Here is a 19466-nt window from a genome sequence, read left to right on the forward strand (position 1 = left end):
AATTGATGAATATTAAAGCTGTAAATATGAATAAAACGAACATAAGGATGTAAGTAGCTAAAATTAACAGCAGTAATAAGCCATCATTTGGCTAGAAAACATTTGTTGCATTTAAATGACCACCCATTGATTTATGGTGTTTATTTATTAACATTTGCATGTATGCACTGTATGGCACTAAGTATCCTAAAACTGTTTACATCATATACAGTATTAACCTTTTTGTGCAAGAAATGGCAATATAACGTTTCTTGTCTTGAGTATTGTGGCAGGCCAGTTGTCGTTATTAATTTGGTTACGCAGCACTTTCTTTCAACAGAATGTCCAGTATACATGTTAGGCCAGTACAACTATAAAGCCTCTCTGATTAATTTCCAGGAATAACAAGAGGATGAGACACAAAGAAGATTTCAGACAGAAAACAGATGTTTTAGTTTTATTAAAATACATAGAAAACTACTTTGTGTGTTTCTTATATATTTGCTAGATTGCACAATGTATAACAGCACATAGAAAGCAAATTTGTTTATACTGTATCTGAAAATCTGAATAAAAACAAAGGATCCTTCGAAACAGGTAAGCTTTAGCTTTGAGGTGATGACTTATGTAAAACTGGTGGTGTGGACTCAAGTGAGGTTTTCAGCAGCAGAGTGAATAAAAAACACTTAATTAAAAGTGAAACATTAAAAGATACATTTTAACTTCAGAGCTAATTTCAGAGGTTGTGCAAAATTCTAGTGATAAGCTTACTCACTTGCAAGTGGATGGCAATATTTAACATGACAAGTGAGGTGCAAGTGAGCCATGGATCAGTGATGGTGTAAAATACACTCTCTGTGTTTTAAAGTACAGTGTGGGTATTCCTTCTCTTCAGCTGAGTGAGGTAACGATACTCATTACTGTATAGTGGTTAAGACTGACTTGGGTCTCTGCTACATGGTCTGCCTGTTATAGTGAGAGAATGGGCCTCTGTCAGTCAATATAGTTTAAAACGTCATACTCGTCTTTCAGCGGTTTTCATTTTCCAACACTGTCACTTACATTTTGACTCTTGTATCACTACACCAGGCATTGTCAACATAGCCAACAGAGATCTCCATTTTGCATTACAACAGTTAGAAAATTCAACAAACGAACACATCACCATCTAACCAACGCTTTGGACTACGTAATTTACAGAAGTCGCTACTTGACGAGATCTTTAGTAGTATTTAGTAGAAGTATTTTTGTCCAGAGCATACATTTATTTCTGATGATTTATTATAATTTTTATAGATCTCTTAACTCAATACATTTCAAATATATTCTTCACTTTTTTTCTTCACAAAACATTATATTATTTGCTAGTATACACAACCCAAATATATATTACATATAAAATATTATACTATAATGACAATGTGTATTGTGAATATTGATATGAGGTGATTAGCCCTGTATCACCCAGTCTGTTATAGGGTTCTTATTCCATTGTGCATTAGTTTGGTGTATCTTTGTATTTCAAAACAAGATCCACAAGGCTACCTCAGGGCCTGTAAACATGGGATGGAACAGCTGCATTGCAATTTTTACTGAGGATGAGTCATTGCATGTCTTGTAAAAAATGTAAACAATAAACGAATAATGAATTTGGATGGAGTTGCCACCCACATTCTGGACTGTTTTTATTACATTCCTGCCAGATGTATCCTTACTGGGCAGGCAGAGTTTTGATGGGTCGAGTGAGTGAGCTCATGTTATTGGTGTTGGAGGAAACTTGAGGGCTCACTGTCTTTGTCGGCAAGCTGCTTGAGTGTCCCATTGATTCTTCTGCTGCGCGCAGAAGCAAAGTGTAGTTGATAGCTACTTCCTCAACTTTTCTCAACAGCTGCAGCCTTTGGGTTTCTGAACGAACCCCTCTGACCAATTTGATGAAGGTCTGAGTTAGTTCACACAACACTTGAAAGCTGGCTGTGACAACAGCCAGCATACGTGTTGGGCTTTTTTCAACACTTGCCACTCGTCGACAAGCTGCTCTGAATTCTTTGAAGCGCACCGCCAGCTCCTGTTTGTACTCTGAAATCTGTGAGGGCTGAAGACGAGCCTCGCCCTCAGCTTGTGGGCTGTTAGCACACTGACGCAGAATAGCTAGCAACTCATTAGCATCCAACTGGGCATTTAGGAAACCATCGGGCAAGCTAAAACTTTTGCCCTGTAAAGCCTGTACCCGTGCTAGGCTCCCCTCCAGTGTACCACAGGCTCTTAGGTCAATCTCCTGTGTCTGTGGCTCCTCCTCTTCCTCCTCCCCCTCTTCTTCCTCCCCACTGCAGTCCTCTGCATTAAGAACCTGGAGTGTTTTGCTTACTACAGGAAAGGTACGCGAGTCCAGCTCCATGCCTGGAAGGACCTGAAGGGGTATGGAGTATGAAAGCTCATCCTTCTCACTGCTTTCATCTGCTGCCTCACACTTCCTGTAGCAGAAACAGAATGAGCAGCATTTATCCTTGTCATCACTGTCTTCACTGGGCAAGGTCAGCAGCACCTCGCTAGTCCCTTCTTTACTTTCACGCAGTAGCTCTTCTCCCTGAATGAAAAATACACCCTTTTTCCCCTTTCCCTCTGCCTGGTGAGACTGAGTGTGAACTGGCTCTACTGGGGTGGGGAGCCTCAACCCTGTGGCCCTCACTCTTTCCATCTCTTTCTCTAGACTCTTGGCTTTAGGCCTTACCTCAGCATACACAGGTGTGCTAGTGCTATTATCCAGCTCTCCAATGCTGTATCGCCTCTGGAGCTTCTTATATTGCGGCTCTCCTGTACAATCTGTTTGAGAAGTGCAGGTGGGCAAGCAGGAACCCTGCTCACCCCTTGGTTCTCTTGACTCCAGGCTGGTAGAGCGTATTCGTGTGGTCTTGATCTCTAAGGTCTGAGGTCTCCTTGAAGCATCTTGTGTGTGAGGTGCTTTGGAGACTGCTGGAGGGGTTTTCGAGATAGGTTTCTCTCTGCCTCGGTTTTGTGTCTCTGTTGTGGATCCAACTGGTGTGTCAGGTAGTCGCATGCCCCTACACATTCGCTTACAGTCACAGCTGCGTCGCTGCTCCCTGGAGATGCCTGGAGCCTTTAGGACAGGGCTGGTGCGAAGCTGGCAGGCACAAGGAGTGCCTGAGGGCACAGGTGAGGATCCCTGGGGTAAAAATTCTCCCTGGGCTGACTTGGGTTTCAGCAGCTCCTCTAAGAACTCTAGCTCATACTGGCGGACTTTCTGCAACTGAGCCCTTCGCTCATCTGTTTCTCTTCGCATTCTTGCTGGGAACGTAGCTGAAAGGAGGTTTCTAAAGCTCAGGAAAGGGACACTGCGCTGGGACTTCCCCTTACCACTGCCTTGCTTCTTTGAGTCTCTGGCTGGGAGAGTGGAAACCTTATCTACAGAGGGGTTAGGTGTTGTTAGATCATCTAAAATAGGTAAGGATTTTATAGGACATTTCTGTGACTCAGGGTGGGATTTTCCCTGGGCACCCTCAGTCTTGCTTTCAGCTGCCTCTTTTCTCTCTGCTTTTACAGGCAAACGAGGAGAGTACTTGGTTTGTATTTGAGGGCTGGGTTTTGCCAAATTAGGATCTGCTCCTACTCGTACTGCGTTTTCTTTGCTGTTAGCAAGCTGGAGGCCTTTGGCCCGAAGACGCTCATCATCTGTGGGGGTGGAGGATTGAAACACCACTATCTTCTGAATCTGTGGATCTTTTAGTCTTAGTTGAGGCCCAGGCTCCTTTTGAACTGGGCATGTGCAGAAAAGGTCGTCAACTGGCAGAAGTTCTGTGGAGCTTGAAGGCTTCATGGTCTCACTAGAGGCAGTCTTGGCATCGTGGCACATTTTAGTGGGAGAAATCTTGGCAGAGGCAATTCTGTCCACAGGTAGGAGGATAGGTAAGGCTTTGTTGCTAGGGTCTGTATTAAGAGGTGCTGTTGTCTTTTCCTTTATACCCTCAGAAAGAGTTTGGCTCAGTGTCTCTTCAGAAGAATTTGATAACTTCGGTACTTTACTGACTTGAGCTGTCGGTGAAGCAACAGACACTTTAAGTTCTTCAGGTGACTTAGAAGGGGGATCAGGGATATTTGCTTTGGTGGACTCAGAGTTTGCTTTAATTTCTTCTTTCTGTTCAGTCTGAGTCTCTTGAGTCCCCTGCTCTGTCACAACACTGAGTATTGCAGAGTCTTGACTGGGACTGACTTTAAAGGGAACCGTCTTGCTGAGGATTACTTGCTTGGGTGGACAGCCAGCACGAATCTGACCCACAGAGAAGGCCCCAGTCCCTATGGTCTTTGCAGTGCAGCCAGGGATAGCCAAAGGAAAGTCCCGGCGGCAGAGGATACGTTCTTTGTTGATATGGTGAGCCAGCAGGTAGGCCTGGTTCTGGTTCTGCTTCATAGCCGACACCATCTCAGAAACATCTGTCAATTCAGAGGAGTTGGTCTCGTGGCCTGAGTCCAATGATGACTCAGGTGTAATGGCAGCTAAGACAATCAGCCCTGAGGATGAAAGCAACACAGCACACTGTTAGGATAATCTTGAAACAACAATTATTAATAACAGAAATATTGACATTTGATATTAGTGTTTTACTGAAGTCATTAAGTTATCAAACCAGACATTTGCAGTTAAGTAGATTAATCATGATCACAAGACAGCAAAAATAATTTTAGAATAGTATGTTGGGGTCACATTTATAACCCCCTTTGACTGAACTATGCACCAGTGGACTTGCCACACTATACCTGAAACAAATTGCATCTTTTCCACGCAGATGCATGTGTGTGCTTAAGAAATGTGCAAAGACTAGCACATGGACTCTATTTTAATGAAATCTAAAAAAATTAAGTTGACCGATTTTGTCATATACAAAAAAAAGTTTTTTTTGTTAACAGTTTATATTATATTTGGCATTGTGTAATTATCAGCTATTGTTGTTGTTGCTTTTATAGTCAATAATATTTTCCGCTTGACTAATATTGTTAGTTTGGGTTATTGGTCAATTTGTTCAGCATTCTGAAGGAGGTTGTCTTCTACCTTAATTCTATTCTGTTTTTGCAGTAATTACACATGCATGGCTACCACAAAATTAAGAGATTACAGGATTGTCTTGCCATTTCACAAGATAATAAAAAGATGATGTACTGCAAATGTACTGAGCAATATTAATTGATTAAAAAAGTAGCTTTATTGGATCAGTACTACTGTTAATTCTGTGTGTGAGATGTGGGCCGTGGCATGACTGAGGCTGTTGACCTGCAGTCTGGGTTGGCTGTTGAGGGTGATGGGGGTAGTCCTCAGAGGCTGCCAGAGCCTCTAATGCCTGTAAGGTGGAAACCAGAGCATCATCTAGCTCCTGGGCATGATCTCGGACTGTTCTTGTGGCCACATTATCAATTAGTGTCACAGGCACATCTTCCTTGGCTTGGGCCAGCTTCCCAGAGGCTACCCCTGCACTGGCACAGGTTCGAGCCTTCCTCCCTCTCTTTTGGTCATCCTCATCTGAACTGTTGTCCCTAAAGCCAGGTGGTGGGGCAGCAATAGCAGGTGGTTGTGGTTGCAGTTTCTCTCCCCCACCATCGGCCTCGTCCTCCTCTTCATTCCCTGGGGGCGGTAGGGCCATTAGGTCAACAGCACCTCCATCTCGGGAGGCACAAGCACTAGAACAGTGTTTCCCCGAGCTCCCACTACTGTTCGCTGCTGTTGACGTACCCTCTGCCCTATGTCTGGCTTTGCAGGAGTCACAGAGGTAGCGTGAGGTTTTCTGGGATTGACCCATTGTTTGGGCTCGGATTCTGAATCCTGCATTCTCCACTGCTGGGTTCTCTAAAACCCCAGCTATTTCTTCTGTACTCTGCTGGGTGGGGTCTGACTTAGTGCGGGGCCGCCCAGGGGGCTCATGGGAAATAAAGTTTTCATTGATGTCTAATTCAGCTTCGGCTGTTTGGAGCTCTTGAAATTGTTGTTGTTCTCGAAGGTGGACATGACACAGGCCCAGATGCTGAGGCTCTGCTGGAACTATGGCCCTTGAAGACCCTGACTCCCTGTGTGAGCTTTCCCTCTCGTCCCCTCGCCGCCCTCCACTTGGCAAGCTGGTTGCCCCAGAACGTGGATGAGCATGGTGGGAGCTTCTGTAATCTGAGGATAGAATTGTCAGAGCAGTGGAAAGTTTCAAGTGTTAAAAACTAGTGGGGATAAATAAGATCCAGATGCGAAAGCAGAGGCGACAGCTGGTGGTCACAGTGGGATTATTTGTTATTTCAGAGATGGATGTTGAAAGTTGAAGTTGTTTGAGGTTGGAGGGTTATATTCTGGTGGAATGTGATGGTATGATGATTCTTCTTTTATGTGGACTACAGGTTGAGACAGCAGATGGCAGAGGATCTGTTCATGTTTGAGCAATATATGTTTATGAAATAAATTAACTGTAAAATTCCATAATGCTATTCTATCTTGGGAAAAAGAAATATGGAGTATCCCATTCCAATGAGTCGAGATTGAAATGAGAGGAGATACAGCAGAGGGCACCATGGGATGGTAGTTCCAGGATAACCTGGTTGCTAAAGGTAGCCTAATGGTTTCAGCCAATGAAGAAGCAGATCGATGTCCATGTAGACTGCACAATGAAGATTACCAAATATTGCCTGACATGCAGTGTTTCATATGATACTAAAAGAAAGACACTACTACAACTCTAAATGGGTGATATGAATGTTTTATCTTAAGCTTTTAAGTAAACAATAGTGTTTTGTAAATTTTTTCACATTTTATGTATATTGCCTAATCAGAGCATGTGTTCAAAATTAAATTAAAAGTCAAAAAACCTTCTAACATACCTGCCTTGGTCAGCTGGGACTGACCAGGGGTCCGGAAGTAGATGGTCCGTTTAGGGTCTACAAACAGCTTGTAGTAGCCAGAGATGAGGCATGCAAAGTTACTGGCATCAGGCCATTCCATGAGTAGGACCAGGGGCTGCAGGGGGTGGTAGGGAGGGGAATTAGGAGACTATTTAGGGGACAGGCAATGAGCATTGCCTGCTCATTTTGTAATGACCTGATGGAATCAATTTTTTTTAAACTGTTGAATGGTTTTGTACTCATTTTTATCATTTCTAAAGTTAAATTGGAAACTGCACCTCTAAAGAGATGGCATTCATAATTATACATATTTTCCCTGCTGCAAAATGGTGTATTTTTATTATCATATGTATTTATAGTGTGCATCTTTAGAGACTGTTGTTATACCTTGGCCTCATGGATTGTCACCTCCACACGAGCCACTCCCAGGCTCTCTCGGTAGAGCTGGATCTTGGCAACCCTACTGAACTCGGCCAGAACTGTTGTGAGGTTGTTTTTTAGGTCAATCACATGACTAATGCCATGTCGAGGACCCACCAGTAGAGTTGTAGCAGATTGTTTCTCATCCTGTAGAACACAAGAGGATTGCATATATTTGCCTTTACTTACTACAGTATATTTGAACAACACATACTAACTTTTAATATAAAATCTAGTTTATACTGTTCCTTAAAATGTTGAATTGATGCATTTAAAAAGCATGCTCCGTGTACGACTACATGCACAGATAAGGAAAAAATGATGGAGCAAAGAATGGAGTAAAAGAGATACATGTGTATTCCTGTACATGTATTACCAGTCCAACAGTGTGGAAAAGTATTCCACCAAAAGGCGGGAGGTCGTTGAGTACACGCATGTACTGCAGCTTTCCTTGGAGAGGAGGGACCTGTCAACAGAATGATAAACAAGAACTGCTCATCTTTGAAAAATGAATCCTTCTCCAGCACTTTCCACGTCCTCCTGGAGGCACTGTTGAGCCACAGATGTGGATCACAAAGTCTTATGCAACAGTTACATGTATAGAGATGAAGGACTTGTCCTAATAAAAATGACTACTTATTAAGCTGACATAACCATAGTCTACAATAAATTAAAATCTCCTCTAAAACAGCATCAGTTTTGATATTTAAATAATCAAGAGTATGGCAATTTCGCAAGAGGTCTCTATGTATTTGCATTGCTTATAAATATGTTGTAATGGCGAAATAACCAAAGGTAGTAAAATCATCCACAAATAATTGCCTAGGTAGTTCAATCATGGAAATAGGTACAATAAAAAGGTAGTGTTAAAATGTTTTAGATGGACAAACCTTGTTGCCCGATGGTGGTGGATGCTGGTATGTCTTCAGCAACTGAGACAGGCTCTTGCACACATTCTTCTCCTTGACTGTTGGAAGCAAAGTAAGGGGAAGAAAAGGCTCTAGTCCCCACTCTTTTCTGTTAAGAGCAATGGGAAAGGTGGAAGAGTATATACACAAGAGAAAAACAACAGTGGAGTGGTTAATCAGAGTCCGGGGAAGGTGTCGACACTGAGAAGACAAAACATATTTTTTTTGTCCCAAGGGAAGACACAGTGAGCCTAGCTTACATCCTCTTTGACTCCTGGCTTGACATGGCCACACTAAGTCTATTACAGGCAGAGTGGATCTGTTCTGCTTCTGTGGTTGTGATGGCAAAAGCTAATTACTTGCTAGGTTGAGGTCTGAGGAGTAAATGAGCAAATTGAGGGAGAGATGTAATTTCACAAAGCAATGGATTTCTGTGTCTCATAACAACCTAGAGAAAATGATCCTTGAGTAATTTGAGTTTTTAATACTATTGGGATTAATTATTAATCATTTAGACATTATTGATTGAACAAACGTCCTTCTGGCACTCACTGATATGGTACACAGAATTATTAAGGAGGTAAAACATGCAATACATCACTTTTTGTCTGTAATTTCTCATTAGCTCATTTAAAGGCTAATTTAGTTTGTGGACTTACTCGACATGCTTGAGAGAGATCTTCTGATTGGGCCGCGCGGAGGACACAGTGATGTAGATATGAAGCGCAGCCAGTCGTAACATGATGTCAGATTTCCAGTCCATGCCGAAGCGCTCCTTGATGACGTCATTGCGACTCTATTAGGACACGTTGAAATATTGTTTTGTACACAGCTGTTTGCAAACAATACTGTTAAATATTGGAATCTCTCTCTAAGTCATATCATTAGTTTAATTGCAGAGGACAGCTTCCAAATTCATAAAACTGTTGGATATCTGCAACGTGAAAGCGTTTTTGAACCGCTTGCAACAGGGCCTTTGTGTGTGAAGCCTAAATCTGGCATTTGCAACCTTTCTAACTGTAAAATCAGTCATAGAAGGCAAAGCCCTTGATCTCCAACAGTGTCGATTGAATGGCGTCCTTTTAAATCCCCCTTTAATCCAGTGCTTTACCTGTATATAGAGGTACTCAAATGCAGCGGGGTCCCTTCTCAGCAGGTCTGCAGGGTCCTTGGGGAAGAAGCAGATGCGGAACAGACACTTCATCCCTTGGAAATAGGTTCGATGCACCACCTGAGGGAATATGACAATATCAGCTGGTGAACCAACTACACTTCCTCACATATATCGCAGTATAATCCTTCGTAGGTTAACAGGGTAGTCTGCATTCAGAATAACAAAATAAGAGGGAGCTGAAACTGAGGAAACTACAATAAATGTGATTTGCATCCAAAATCCCAGTTTCATTGTTTAGAATCATTTGCCTTCTTGTGGAAATAAATGGAATTTCAACTTTAAATGTTTGGGATTTATTGGATGCCCATAGTATCAGAGCTCTCTGTTTGCTTTCCAGTTTTCTGACAATTTGACTACCAGTTTACCTGACCAATAGAGGGGCAGTAGTGTCACACCACAGAGAATCCCTGCCCCAGAAGCCCAAACGCATCGATCAACTGAAACAGTTTTTTACACACATCTTTTTTCTATTTTGGGTTTCTTACATGTGTCAGGGGCTGGTTGTCCTGCAGCAGGTGCAACCTCTGATTCTGGTCCAGACCACCTGCTTCCAACACCAAGACAAAGTGCTCAATGTAGCGCAGTGAGAGGCGGTCCTGCAGGGAGGAGATCACATCCTGGAAGAACAGACATGGAACCGATAAGAGAATAAAGTAACAAAGATTCTATTGCAAAAAAATATATATATATATATATATATATATATATATATATATATATATATTTATACAGTATGTGATGTATAGAGGCTATTTTCACCCTGAATTAACTTTATGTTTGTATAGGGTAGTTTGTCAAATTGATATCCTTGTGATCTGTTTTGGCTCTTTACTTTGATATGATATTTATCATTTTGTGCTATGGAGAGCTTCCATAGATATTCTTTATACGGCACAGTGAGTGCATCCTATAAGAAAATAACGTCTACATTTCGGGGGTGGTGCGGGGCAAACGTTTTCTTTTGTGTAGATCAGTAGCTATGAATGATGTATAGCTTTTCTTATATTCTCTTTCTAAAATGTACAGAGAACACTGTCTGAGGGAAAACTCATGGTTCATCACATCTTACCCTGGGCTATGCCTAAGGGCAATGTTTCATTATTTCTTTGCCCTCTTAATACATTCTAGGCATGGACATTAAAATGGATTCTTTTGTAGTGATATGTTGCTGTAGTTTCAGTGTAGAGGCTCATTAAGAGCTGTAAAATATGTACACTAATGGTTTGCTCGCCATTAACAATTTAATTGACATTTGTTGATATAACGTAGCAACAGCTGTCTCTGAAAAACAGGAATAAGCAGTTTTAACAGTATTGACCTGTGCGGTTTGCATTAAATGACACCTAGGGAAGCCACAGAATTCTATAGATTGTAGCCTAAAATACTGCAGGAAAGCTTCTTTAGTTGACAGACAGTCTAATGGGCATACAACTGGGCATCCTATTGTGCTATTGATTAATTCGGTGGCATTTTTTAATTGATCTAGGTCTTCTTATTATGCTGAAGTTTCATTTAATTAGGCTGGCAGGAGTGCTCTTCCTCCATCTGTCCTTTAACCCCTTGATGCCTGAACTTATTCACAATTATATAAAAACATTTATTATGTGTGTTTCTGGCTCCAAGCTGATGCTAAATTAAGTTGAGATTGTTAATTTGTCTATAGCATATAGAATAGATATACATTTAGGTATGATGCAAATTAGCGACAACCGGCATTTATGGTAAAATTCTTTACAAAATGGTAAAATTAATAAAACAAATTTTCCCATCTCAGATATGTAGATTTTCTTCATGTCACAAAGTTGTTAGAACTTCTAAACTTTAATTGACAAATAAATGAATCTTGACTACAGCAAGAAAGAAAACACTCTCCTACTCCCTAACATTGACAGTAGTTTTTATAGGGTTAGGGTTAGGGTTAATTTCGCATCCGTGAACCGGATGTAGTTCCCACTCTGACCGGTCCTACGAGAAACCAGTGCATGCAAAAGGTTCCTAGGTATGTATCGAATGTAAACAAACCGGCATTGGGGGAATACACACGCTATCTCACCTGCAGTCGGAATGGAAGGGGTTTGATGCAAATTACTGACAGTCGGCGTTAAGGGGTTAAAGTGCTGCTGTGTTTCTCCTTTTCTCCCTCACTCTCGCTCCATGAGCAGAGGAGAGATATTTGAAATCTAATAGTCAGTTTAATGAGTCTGCTCCGAGATGTCAGACTCATCTTAGAGGCTGACATAGAGACAGAAATTACCTCTGTCTGACTGAATTCATTAGTTGCTTTATGGACTCAATCAGATGACTGAGATGTTAAATTCCTAAAACTGATACGGCGAAGTTTCACAAAATTAAAGATGCTTTTTCTATTTATTGTAGACACTTGACTTATGGTTAAAGTGTTAATACCATACAGTGTTAAAAATCCATAGAAATTCACCAACAATAGCATGCTCATGTTTTGTGTATTTATAAAAGGCTAAATGTTAAACCTACAGTAATTAATTGTTTTGGCCAACTGGGGGCAGCGGATAAAGCAGTAGACAAAACAATGTCATATTATCACCGTAAAGCCAAAAGTATACTGTCTGCTTCTTCGAGTGCACAAGGGTCCCTTAGAGTCAGTGAAACGTTAAAAATTGGCATCAGAGGGTGTACGAAGGCTCTGTGCGGACGTCTGCGTACCACCATTTTTTGTGTGACCCACAGACATGTCTGCGCAGTTATGTGGTAGCGTAGCGATCAACTGTGCATTTGTGGAACACATCAAGCAGATATTATAAACAAAGCCACTATCTACCCATGATGTCCGCAGCTGTCCATGTACGTGTCCGTTCCAGAGTAGGCTATAATCAAGCCTTACGTTGTGTATTAGAAAACATTCCGGTTAGAGTCTCTCCACCTGGCTCTGTTTTGGTTTTTACAAGCTCCTACGATAAATATATTTAGCTCTTTAGCGGCTAAATGTTCCACTATGTTTGCTAGTCGCTAACCAAACATTTTGTGCTGTGCTGGTACTGTACAGTTAGTCTTTAGAGCAATACACTAAAACCCTTCATAGAACTGACAGGAAGAGCATAGTTGGATGATAACTATCTGTGGGTTCCTCACTACGATTACCATTACACATTATCTATAATCGTCATTGATCCATTGTTAATATGAACTGCTTTATGTAAAAATCACAATAATGTTCCACTGTAATGTTCCCATGTGCAGAGCTGTGGTAAATACATACCCTAACAGTGGTACGGCTATCAAATGTAAATGACTTAATCTGTCCATTCTCCAAGAACACCTTCAACACATTTGGTATGAGTAGCAAGGAGTCGTCCTTGAGCATTGTCTGAAAGAGATTGAGAGAGAAAACAGCTTTGGTTTAGTGAAAATAAATGATGATATGTGTAAGACTTTGTTTGTACAATACAAACACAATCAGCTGTAATTGTAGGTCTGTGCTTTGCTATTAAGGCAAAACAAGAAGTGAAAAGAAGCAGGCTCTTTAAGAGGAGTGTTAAGAAACAAAGATGTCTATGTGAACAATGATACTTCAACTGAACTCCGGACAGTCTGAGAAGGAGCAAAACTCTGCCTTAGGATACTCACCCCATGCATTGTATCAGGATCATAGAAGGGCTTGTTCAATCTCTTTAATCTATCCATTCAATATATATGCCATGCAAAGGAAATTGGACGGTGGGATTGAAAGCATTCACGGCAGAGTTTTGAGATTGAAAGCACAAGAGGACAGGCCTGATTCAAGGTTACTGCTTTTACGTCTCGTTAGAAGAAAAGTTATGATATGCAATTCAATTCAGTTCTGGCTAGGATGTGATGTGACAAGACACTCTCCCTATTTTTTAATCTTGCTCAGGGCTTTTTAAGAAAATGACTCAGTTCCCATTATGTCATTTTAAAGAACCACACTTGTGATCAGAGGGAAGGAAGGTATCTTAATGTGTTAAGATGGAGCTGATGTAGCTCAGATGAAATTTTCTATAATTCTGGGCCAAAACAAAATAATCCTTATCTTTTCCCTGTATTTCTGCCTTTTTTATGTGATAGTGGGACTTGTAAGAACAGTAGGCAGACATTACTCATGACCGTAAAAGGATGTGGATTTATTGCAACAATATATCTCAGAAAATGCATTTAGTTGAAATGGAGAGCTGTGTCCACAGCAGATGCCTGGCAGTCTGTTTTTGGAGAACTTAAGTATTCAAAAGGCCCAACAAGCTGTTCTTTTGTGCAGATTGGAAGCGGCTAAAGCCTGAGTTATGAGTGAACAGATCTTTCTCATACTGCGGCATTAAAGCAAGGGTGAACCAGCAAAGAGACGCCACAAACAGAAATGTTTTGCCATGTGTTGGGGGTGGTGGCTGAAACATCTGATCTTTGCCAATCATAGCAGTTCCCTCCTATCCTTGGGGTGGCTGTGGCCTTTAATAACAAGGTTGGTGGTTTGGTTCAACCTCTTGTCTGCTTGTCCAAGTGTCCTTGAGCAAGACACAGTGTCTTTGGATAAAGTCAACACAGAGTTTTAGGTAGACAGCTCAAACTAGCTTTCTTTTTTTAAAAACATAACCATTTTACTATCCCCTCTACTGTGAGGCTATAGTGGATAGTAACATTGTTAGGAGTTAGTTTGTTTGAGCTGTCTGCCTACACTCTGCGTTGACTTTGTCCAAAGGTTATCAGAGACCTGGTAGTCCATGTGATGAGCAGTCCTGTTCTCTAACTTCCTCCATTAAGTTTAGGTAAATAGAAAATTAAATGATGAAATATCCTGCCCTCCAACTTTTGATTCTTTATTTTGAATGAATTGGCCATTGCTTGTCATCTCCGTGCTCCCACTTTATTCACAGTGTAAAATCCCCCCCATAGATCCTTGATTGACCAACAGGAATTAGGGACCATCTTTTAATGTCATTATTTAATCCCTTGTTTATATAATTAATATAAAATATGAAATATAAAATTAATATGGGGTAAAAAAGAGCCTCCCTTTAACAAAACGCAAGCTACATAAGAGATATCTGTAGCTACTAGATGTTGATTAGGTAACATCAGGTGAGAAAATTGGGAACATGATAGTTCTGCCATAAGGTAAGAGATGACACTAACCATTAAACAACCACAAACATTTCAACATTTCTAAGACACATTGTAGCTGTTTACAAAATGTGTGAATGCCTTTGAAAAGATGTTTCCGGTTTCCCCTGTAAGAATTCAAATCAGTCAAGAAAGCAATTTTACAAACCACTGGACCAAAGGCTCACACATAGAGAAGCTCAGACTGAAAAGAGGATGGAGAGAGGATACTTGGGAGAGGGTACTTGAGGCTTTGGCGATTGCTGATTTAAACTAAATAAATGCACAGCAGGTGAGAGAGGGACAGGGTAACGGCATCTGTTGGCTTGCACATGTCACAGAGAGACACGACTAGAACTTACTGAGTCTGGGTCGCTGATGGACACTTGCTCTGAAAAGCGCACTTTTGGCGGGTTGGTTCGCAGGCGGGCCTTTTTGGCTGCACTTATGAAGGCAGACTTAGGTGACTGAGGAGAGAGAGAGAGAGAGAGAGAGAACTAAGAACTCTTAAATCAGCTTGAAAGAAGTGAAATAAATGAAAATCCCCTGTGACTGCCAGCGCTAAAGTGACGTGTGTTGGAGAGCTGGCTAATGCTGCTGCAATGCGACATATTGAAACGGCTAAAAGTTTAAATATGTTTAGATTGTAGATTAGATTGTAGTGTAGCACAATAAAGATGTTAAAGCCAAATCATGCTGAACTGCTGCATAATTCATATGAAATCCAAATTATGAAATTGAAAGAAAAATCTGATTTAAATCAATTTGCATTTTTACATCATTATTTAATGTTCTAAAAATATCCAGTTCAGTTAGTCAGCTAAAATAATGTTATATTTCCATTTCCTCTATATGGATGGATGCACACACACATCTTATTTATAAGGTCTCGAGCATGAAGCTGTTGTTAAAGGTGCCGTAGGTAGGACTGTAAAGATCCAGGACTTTTGAAGATTTGAACATCGACAACTTCTCAGTCCCTCCCCCCTTTCCGTTAAAGCCCAAAACATTCTCCTAAGCCCCTCCCCCTACAAGGGAGAATGAAAGCATGTGCATGAGCAGTGATTGACACCCCCTCTTGGCTCTGATTGGGTCATCTGAACAGGGAGCGGTGGATTGTTGCAAATTGCACTACAGGTGTAGGTGTAGGTGGTGCCAGAGGAGCCAGATTTCTTTTTTTTAAAATGACCTGCTTCATGTAGTTCTACTGGAACATAGGGTCAGTTTCAGCAAATATGACAGAAAGTTAGTTTTATAAGTCTTACCTACTGCACCTTTTAAAGGGTTTATCAGAAAAAGGAGTTACTCTAAGTATAGTCTAAGTGTAGACATGGTCATGAACACTAATATGTATAATGTGTGCATTGCACGTTGGAACGGAATACTGTACTGTGTTTCTGTATGATTCAGAGTGACAGGAAAAGTGTTTAGACTGATGAAGAGAAATCCTGAGGGAGAGGAACATGAAAGACAGTGAGTGTCCCATTATACTACCTGATGGGGCTGCAGCACAGTGAGAACTATTGTGTCTTTGCAGCGTCTATGAAAAAACAACAGAGAGTAGAGTGGGTTAGATAACACCACGGACACATGGTATTTGAAGAGCTTCTCCGGTTTATATCTGCCATATCCTGGCTGTCCTTAAGCTGCAAAAGGACTGTATCATCCACAGGTTTGTGTTGATGTAACGCTTCACCAACAATAAGAAACAGTTTGTTCCTTTTGAACCACCCTCTTCACCCATGTCCTCTTTACTTACACTTGCCAGTGTTGCTAGTCCCCTGGCCCTCCCCTCCTTCCCTCCCTCCCGGGACAGTAAAGGATGTTACCTTACAAGGTCTATGACTCTCTCTCGGGGCGCGTCGCTCACCGTCTCCTCGTTAATGGCCAAGATCTGGTCTCCAGGGAGAAGCTTGCCAAAAGAGGGGCCGTCTGCAGATAAGATGGGAAACACAGCCAGCATACAAAGTCATATACCTACAGTAAAAAGGAATGTTTTAAGTTTGAGTCATCATAGGATCTCATTCTCTCTCACACAGACACACAGACACACAGACAAACACACACACACACACACACACACACACACACACACACACACACACACACACACACACACACACACACACACACACACACACACACACACACACACACACACACACACACACACACACTAACCAGCCGAGACGGAGCGTACAATGACAGGCCTCTGGCTGCCTGCAATGAAGCCGAAGCCTTGAGTCGGGTGGCGCTGGATAGTAACCTGTCGAGTGGAGGCAGGACTTAGGGTACCACTGTCCATACCATCTTGGCTCTCCTCTAACATTGCAGAGCTGCAGAGTACACACACACACACACACACACACACACACACACACACACACACACACACACACACACACACACACACACACACACACACACAAATTAAAAGACGCATTTCCAGGTGCAGTTTTTAAATGACGAATAACATAAAAGATAAAACATTATTTATCCTGAGGGAAATTGCTATGGATATTCTCTTCTCGCAGACGAAAAGGTGTTAAGGTCATGTGTAGCACAGTGCACCTGTCACATGCGTTCGTGTGTCCATCCTGGACCTTGGCCATCCCCTGAGAGGAGGGAGCAGCATGGGATTGGGTCGCACTGCAAAGGCCGCTCTCTGTTTCCCTATCATTCACCTGCACAAGAGAAAGGAGGAGAAGAGGGAAGCAAACACAGAAATAAGATCCCCTGCTTTCTCCACAGTATACGCTAAAATGCTCTTTTGTAGCTCGTTTGTATTTTCTGTGTTGAAACCACAGCTTGCCGAAGCACATCTTGAACGCTGCTGCACAGAAAAATAAAATGATAGATGTGAAGGTAAAAAATGCAACATTACAAATGTATGGTTACAATCTTAGATGTCTTCCAATGTTAACAAGTTGCTGCTCACGTTGTAAAACAATGCACAAGATGGAAATCACAATGTAGGCATTTGCATTGCTAAAAGCATCTGACATTTGAGGCCTGTCTTTAGAAAAACTGCAATTATCAAGGACATATAACATAATACACTTGACTAGAGTATGTATGACGTTAAGGTTTCTGAATCTGCCAGTCTCTCACAGCGTGGACCAAGCTACTGCTGTGAACCACACATGCTCTTTTACAGATGCCTGTGTGGGAGGCAGTGAAAGCAAGATTACTAAAAGACTGTGTGAGTGTGTATGTGGCAGAAAAATGAAAAGTAAAATTGGATGGAAATGATTGTGAGAGGAAAAGAGAGACAGATATTTATGCTCATATCTGTGATCTAGGACTGTGATGATTGCTGACTAAAGATGAGACACTGATTGGAATGTTAACGGTGCAGATGGGCTAAAACAGAGAGACACGGATAAAGTGCACGACAGTACTGTCGATAATTATGCAGGAATACACTGTTGAGAGCGAATACTTTACCACAGGCAGAGAACAAACTGTCAGTATCAGGAGGCTGAGTCACATTAGTCAATAGTTTAGATTCATATTCTTGTCACTTGTTGTTTCTGATAACAGTGGCTAATGGAGGAGCATGGCTCATTTACAATGCCAGCAGTGCATTACTGATCTCTACCTTGTGTCATGGTATCAGATAAGGGTTGATGCATCGTAGATAGGCTTCATATTGAGCTCAGTCCATGACTGAAAATCCATTACATTACGTGTGCTTTGAATTTCAATTATGCTAATCATTTAAAAAGATTAGATTTTAATAAATATGTCTGTATTCAGTATTCAGCTGACGTACAGAGGATCATCTGTCTGTATCAGAGGTGCACAGTGGTGACAAATGGCCCACACCAGCTGGTTCTGCATCTAAAAAGGATTAGATGTTTTTGATTGAGAATGATTATTTTCTCCTTTGATTCTCCCAATGGATTCTGACAGTGCACTTCTCTCCCCATTTATTCTCCTTTCTGTCCCTAATGCCTTCCTCTTTCTACCATCTGTCTCCCTTTCCAGTTGCTGGAAGGACTCTCATTCTGTTGGATCTTCAAGGAGGTGCCAGTGACTAGCCGTTCATCAGGTGTGTGTGTGTGTGTGTGTGTGTGTGTGTGTGTGATTCATAACGTCAGTAACTCCTCAGCACCTCTTCTCAAGTGCAGAGGAGCCAAGATTTGACCTCAGCAAGGAGACAATATAAATAGCCTTGCTGTGTTGCGTTGTGTATAGCCTGCATGTATACCTTGTCCATTATTCAGAGAGCCTTCAATTTATTCTTATAATCCGTGAGTCCTTTTTGTACATGTCAAGATCAAATCTGAAAATTCAAATACAGCTAATAATTATTATTCAGTGCCACCAACATCATCATTATACAAGCAAACGTAACTGTTATGCAATCAGAAACAGAGGAACATGTCCTCCTCTGTCTGTTTTTGTTCTGTAGCTTTGTGGAGACCGCACAGGATTTACAGCTTTAAATTCTTCACTTAATTTAGAGATGAGTTTTGGCATTCAAAATAAGTGTTGAGGAAGAACTGAACAGAAGTGAGCGAGATAAAGGTAGCCGGGGGACACTGAAGCTTAGATGTTTGCAAAGATAAACAGCCATTCAGCAGAGGGGCAGACCTTTTACTGAGAGAGGACACCGAGAAACTCTGTCAAGAAATGATCCCCAAGGGCATCGGCAGGCCTGTCGGTTGCTATAACTACGGCTCTCGGTAGCTTGTTGAAGCTCGGCTGGATGGAGGCATAGTGGGTGGATGAGAATAGTGATGTGGCCACTACAAGGGAGAGAGGGGACTAGCCAGATGCTCTTCGATCACCCCGCAGCCACTGTGGCCAGATGCCAACATTTCCTCTGGCACCGGAGGTCAAGGCATCACATACCTGCTCTGCGCCAGTGTCCCAGTCTGCAGCAGCTAACCAGGCCGCAGGGTCTGGGAAGGATGACCTTTCAGTTATTATCCTCCCTTGTATATATATATATATATCTCCGCCAACAGCGCTATCATTAGCTTGGAGGAACACTGCATTTTATACAG

At 41.7% G+C, this 19466-nt stretch overlaps 1 protein-coding gene across 2 annotated transcripts in view; it reads right to left on the reverse strand.

The window, feature by feature from the left end:
- Positions 1–421: 421 nt before the first annotated feature.
- Positions 422–19466, reverse strand: part of frmpd3 (FERM and PDZ domain containing 3) — a 90037-nt gene continuing 70992 nt past the window's right edge. The window contains exons 3-17 of one of the 2 annotated variants that reach the window (XM_039813597.1): positions 17023–17135; positions 16633–16787; positions 16281–16383; positions 15946–15991; positions 14814–14918; positions 12599–12706; positions 9849–9980; positions 9301–9420; positions 8849–8985; positions 8172–8298; positions 7658–7747; positions 7249–7428; positions 6841–6976; positions 5261–6142; positions 422–4503 (exon numbers count right to left, since the gene is read on the reverse strand). In XM_039813597.1, coding sequence (XP_039669531.1) covers positions 1691–4503; positions 5261–6142; positions 6841–6976; positions 7249–7428; positions 7658–7747; positions 8172–8298; positions 8849–8985; positions 9301–9420; positions 9849–9980; positions 12599–12706; positions 14814–14918; positions 15946–15991; positions 16281–16383; positions 16633–16787; positions 17023–17063 — 5175 coding nt within the window. In that variant the 5' untranslated portion in view covers positions 17064–17135 and the 3' untranslated portion in view covers positions 422–1690. Of the gene's footprint in view, positions 4504–5260; positions 6143–6840; positions 6977–7248; positions 7429–7648; positions 7748–8171; positions 8299–8848; positions 8986–9300; positions 9421–9848; positions 9981–12598; positions 12707–14813; positions 14919–15945; positions 15992–16280; positions 16384–16632; positions 16788–17022; positions 17136–19466 lie in introns of both variants that reach the window. The other variant, XM_039813596.1, reaches the window with a different exon arrangement.

Source organism: Perca fluviatilis, chromosome 10 (genome assembly GCF_010015445.1).
Source record: "Perca fluviatilis chromosome 10, GENO_Pfluv_1.0, whole genome shotgun sequence".
NCBI lineage: Eukaryota > Metazoa > Chordata > Actinopteri > Perciformes > Percidae > Perca > Perca fluviatilis.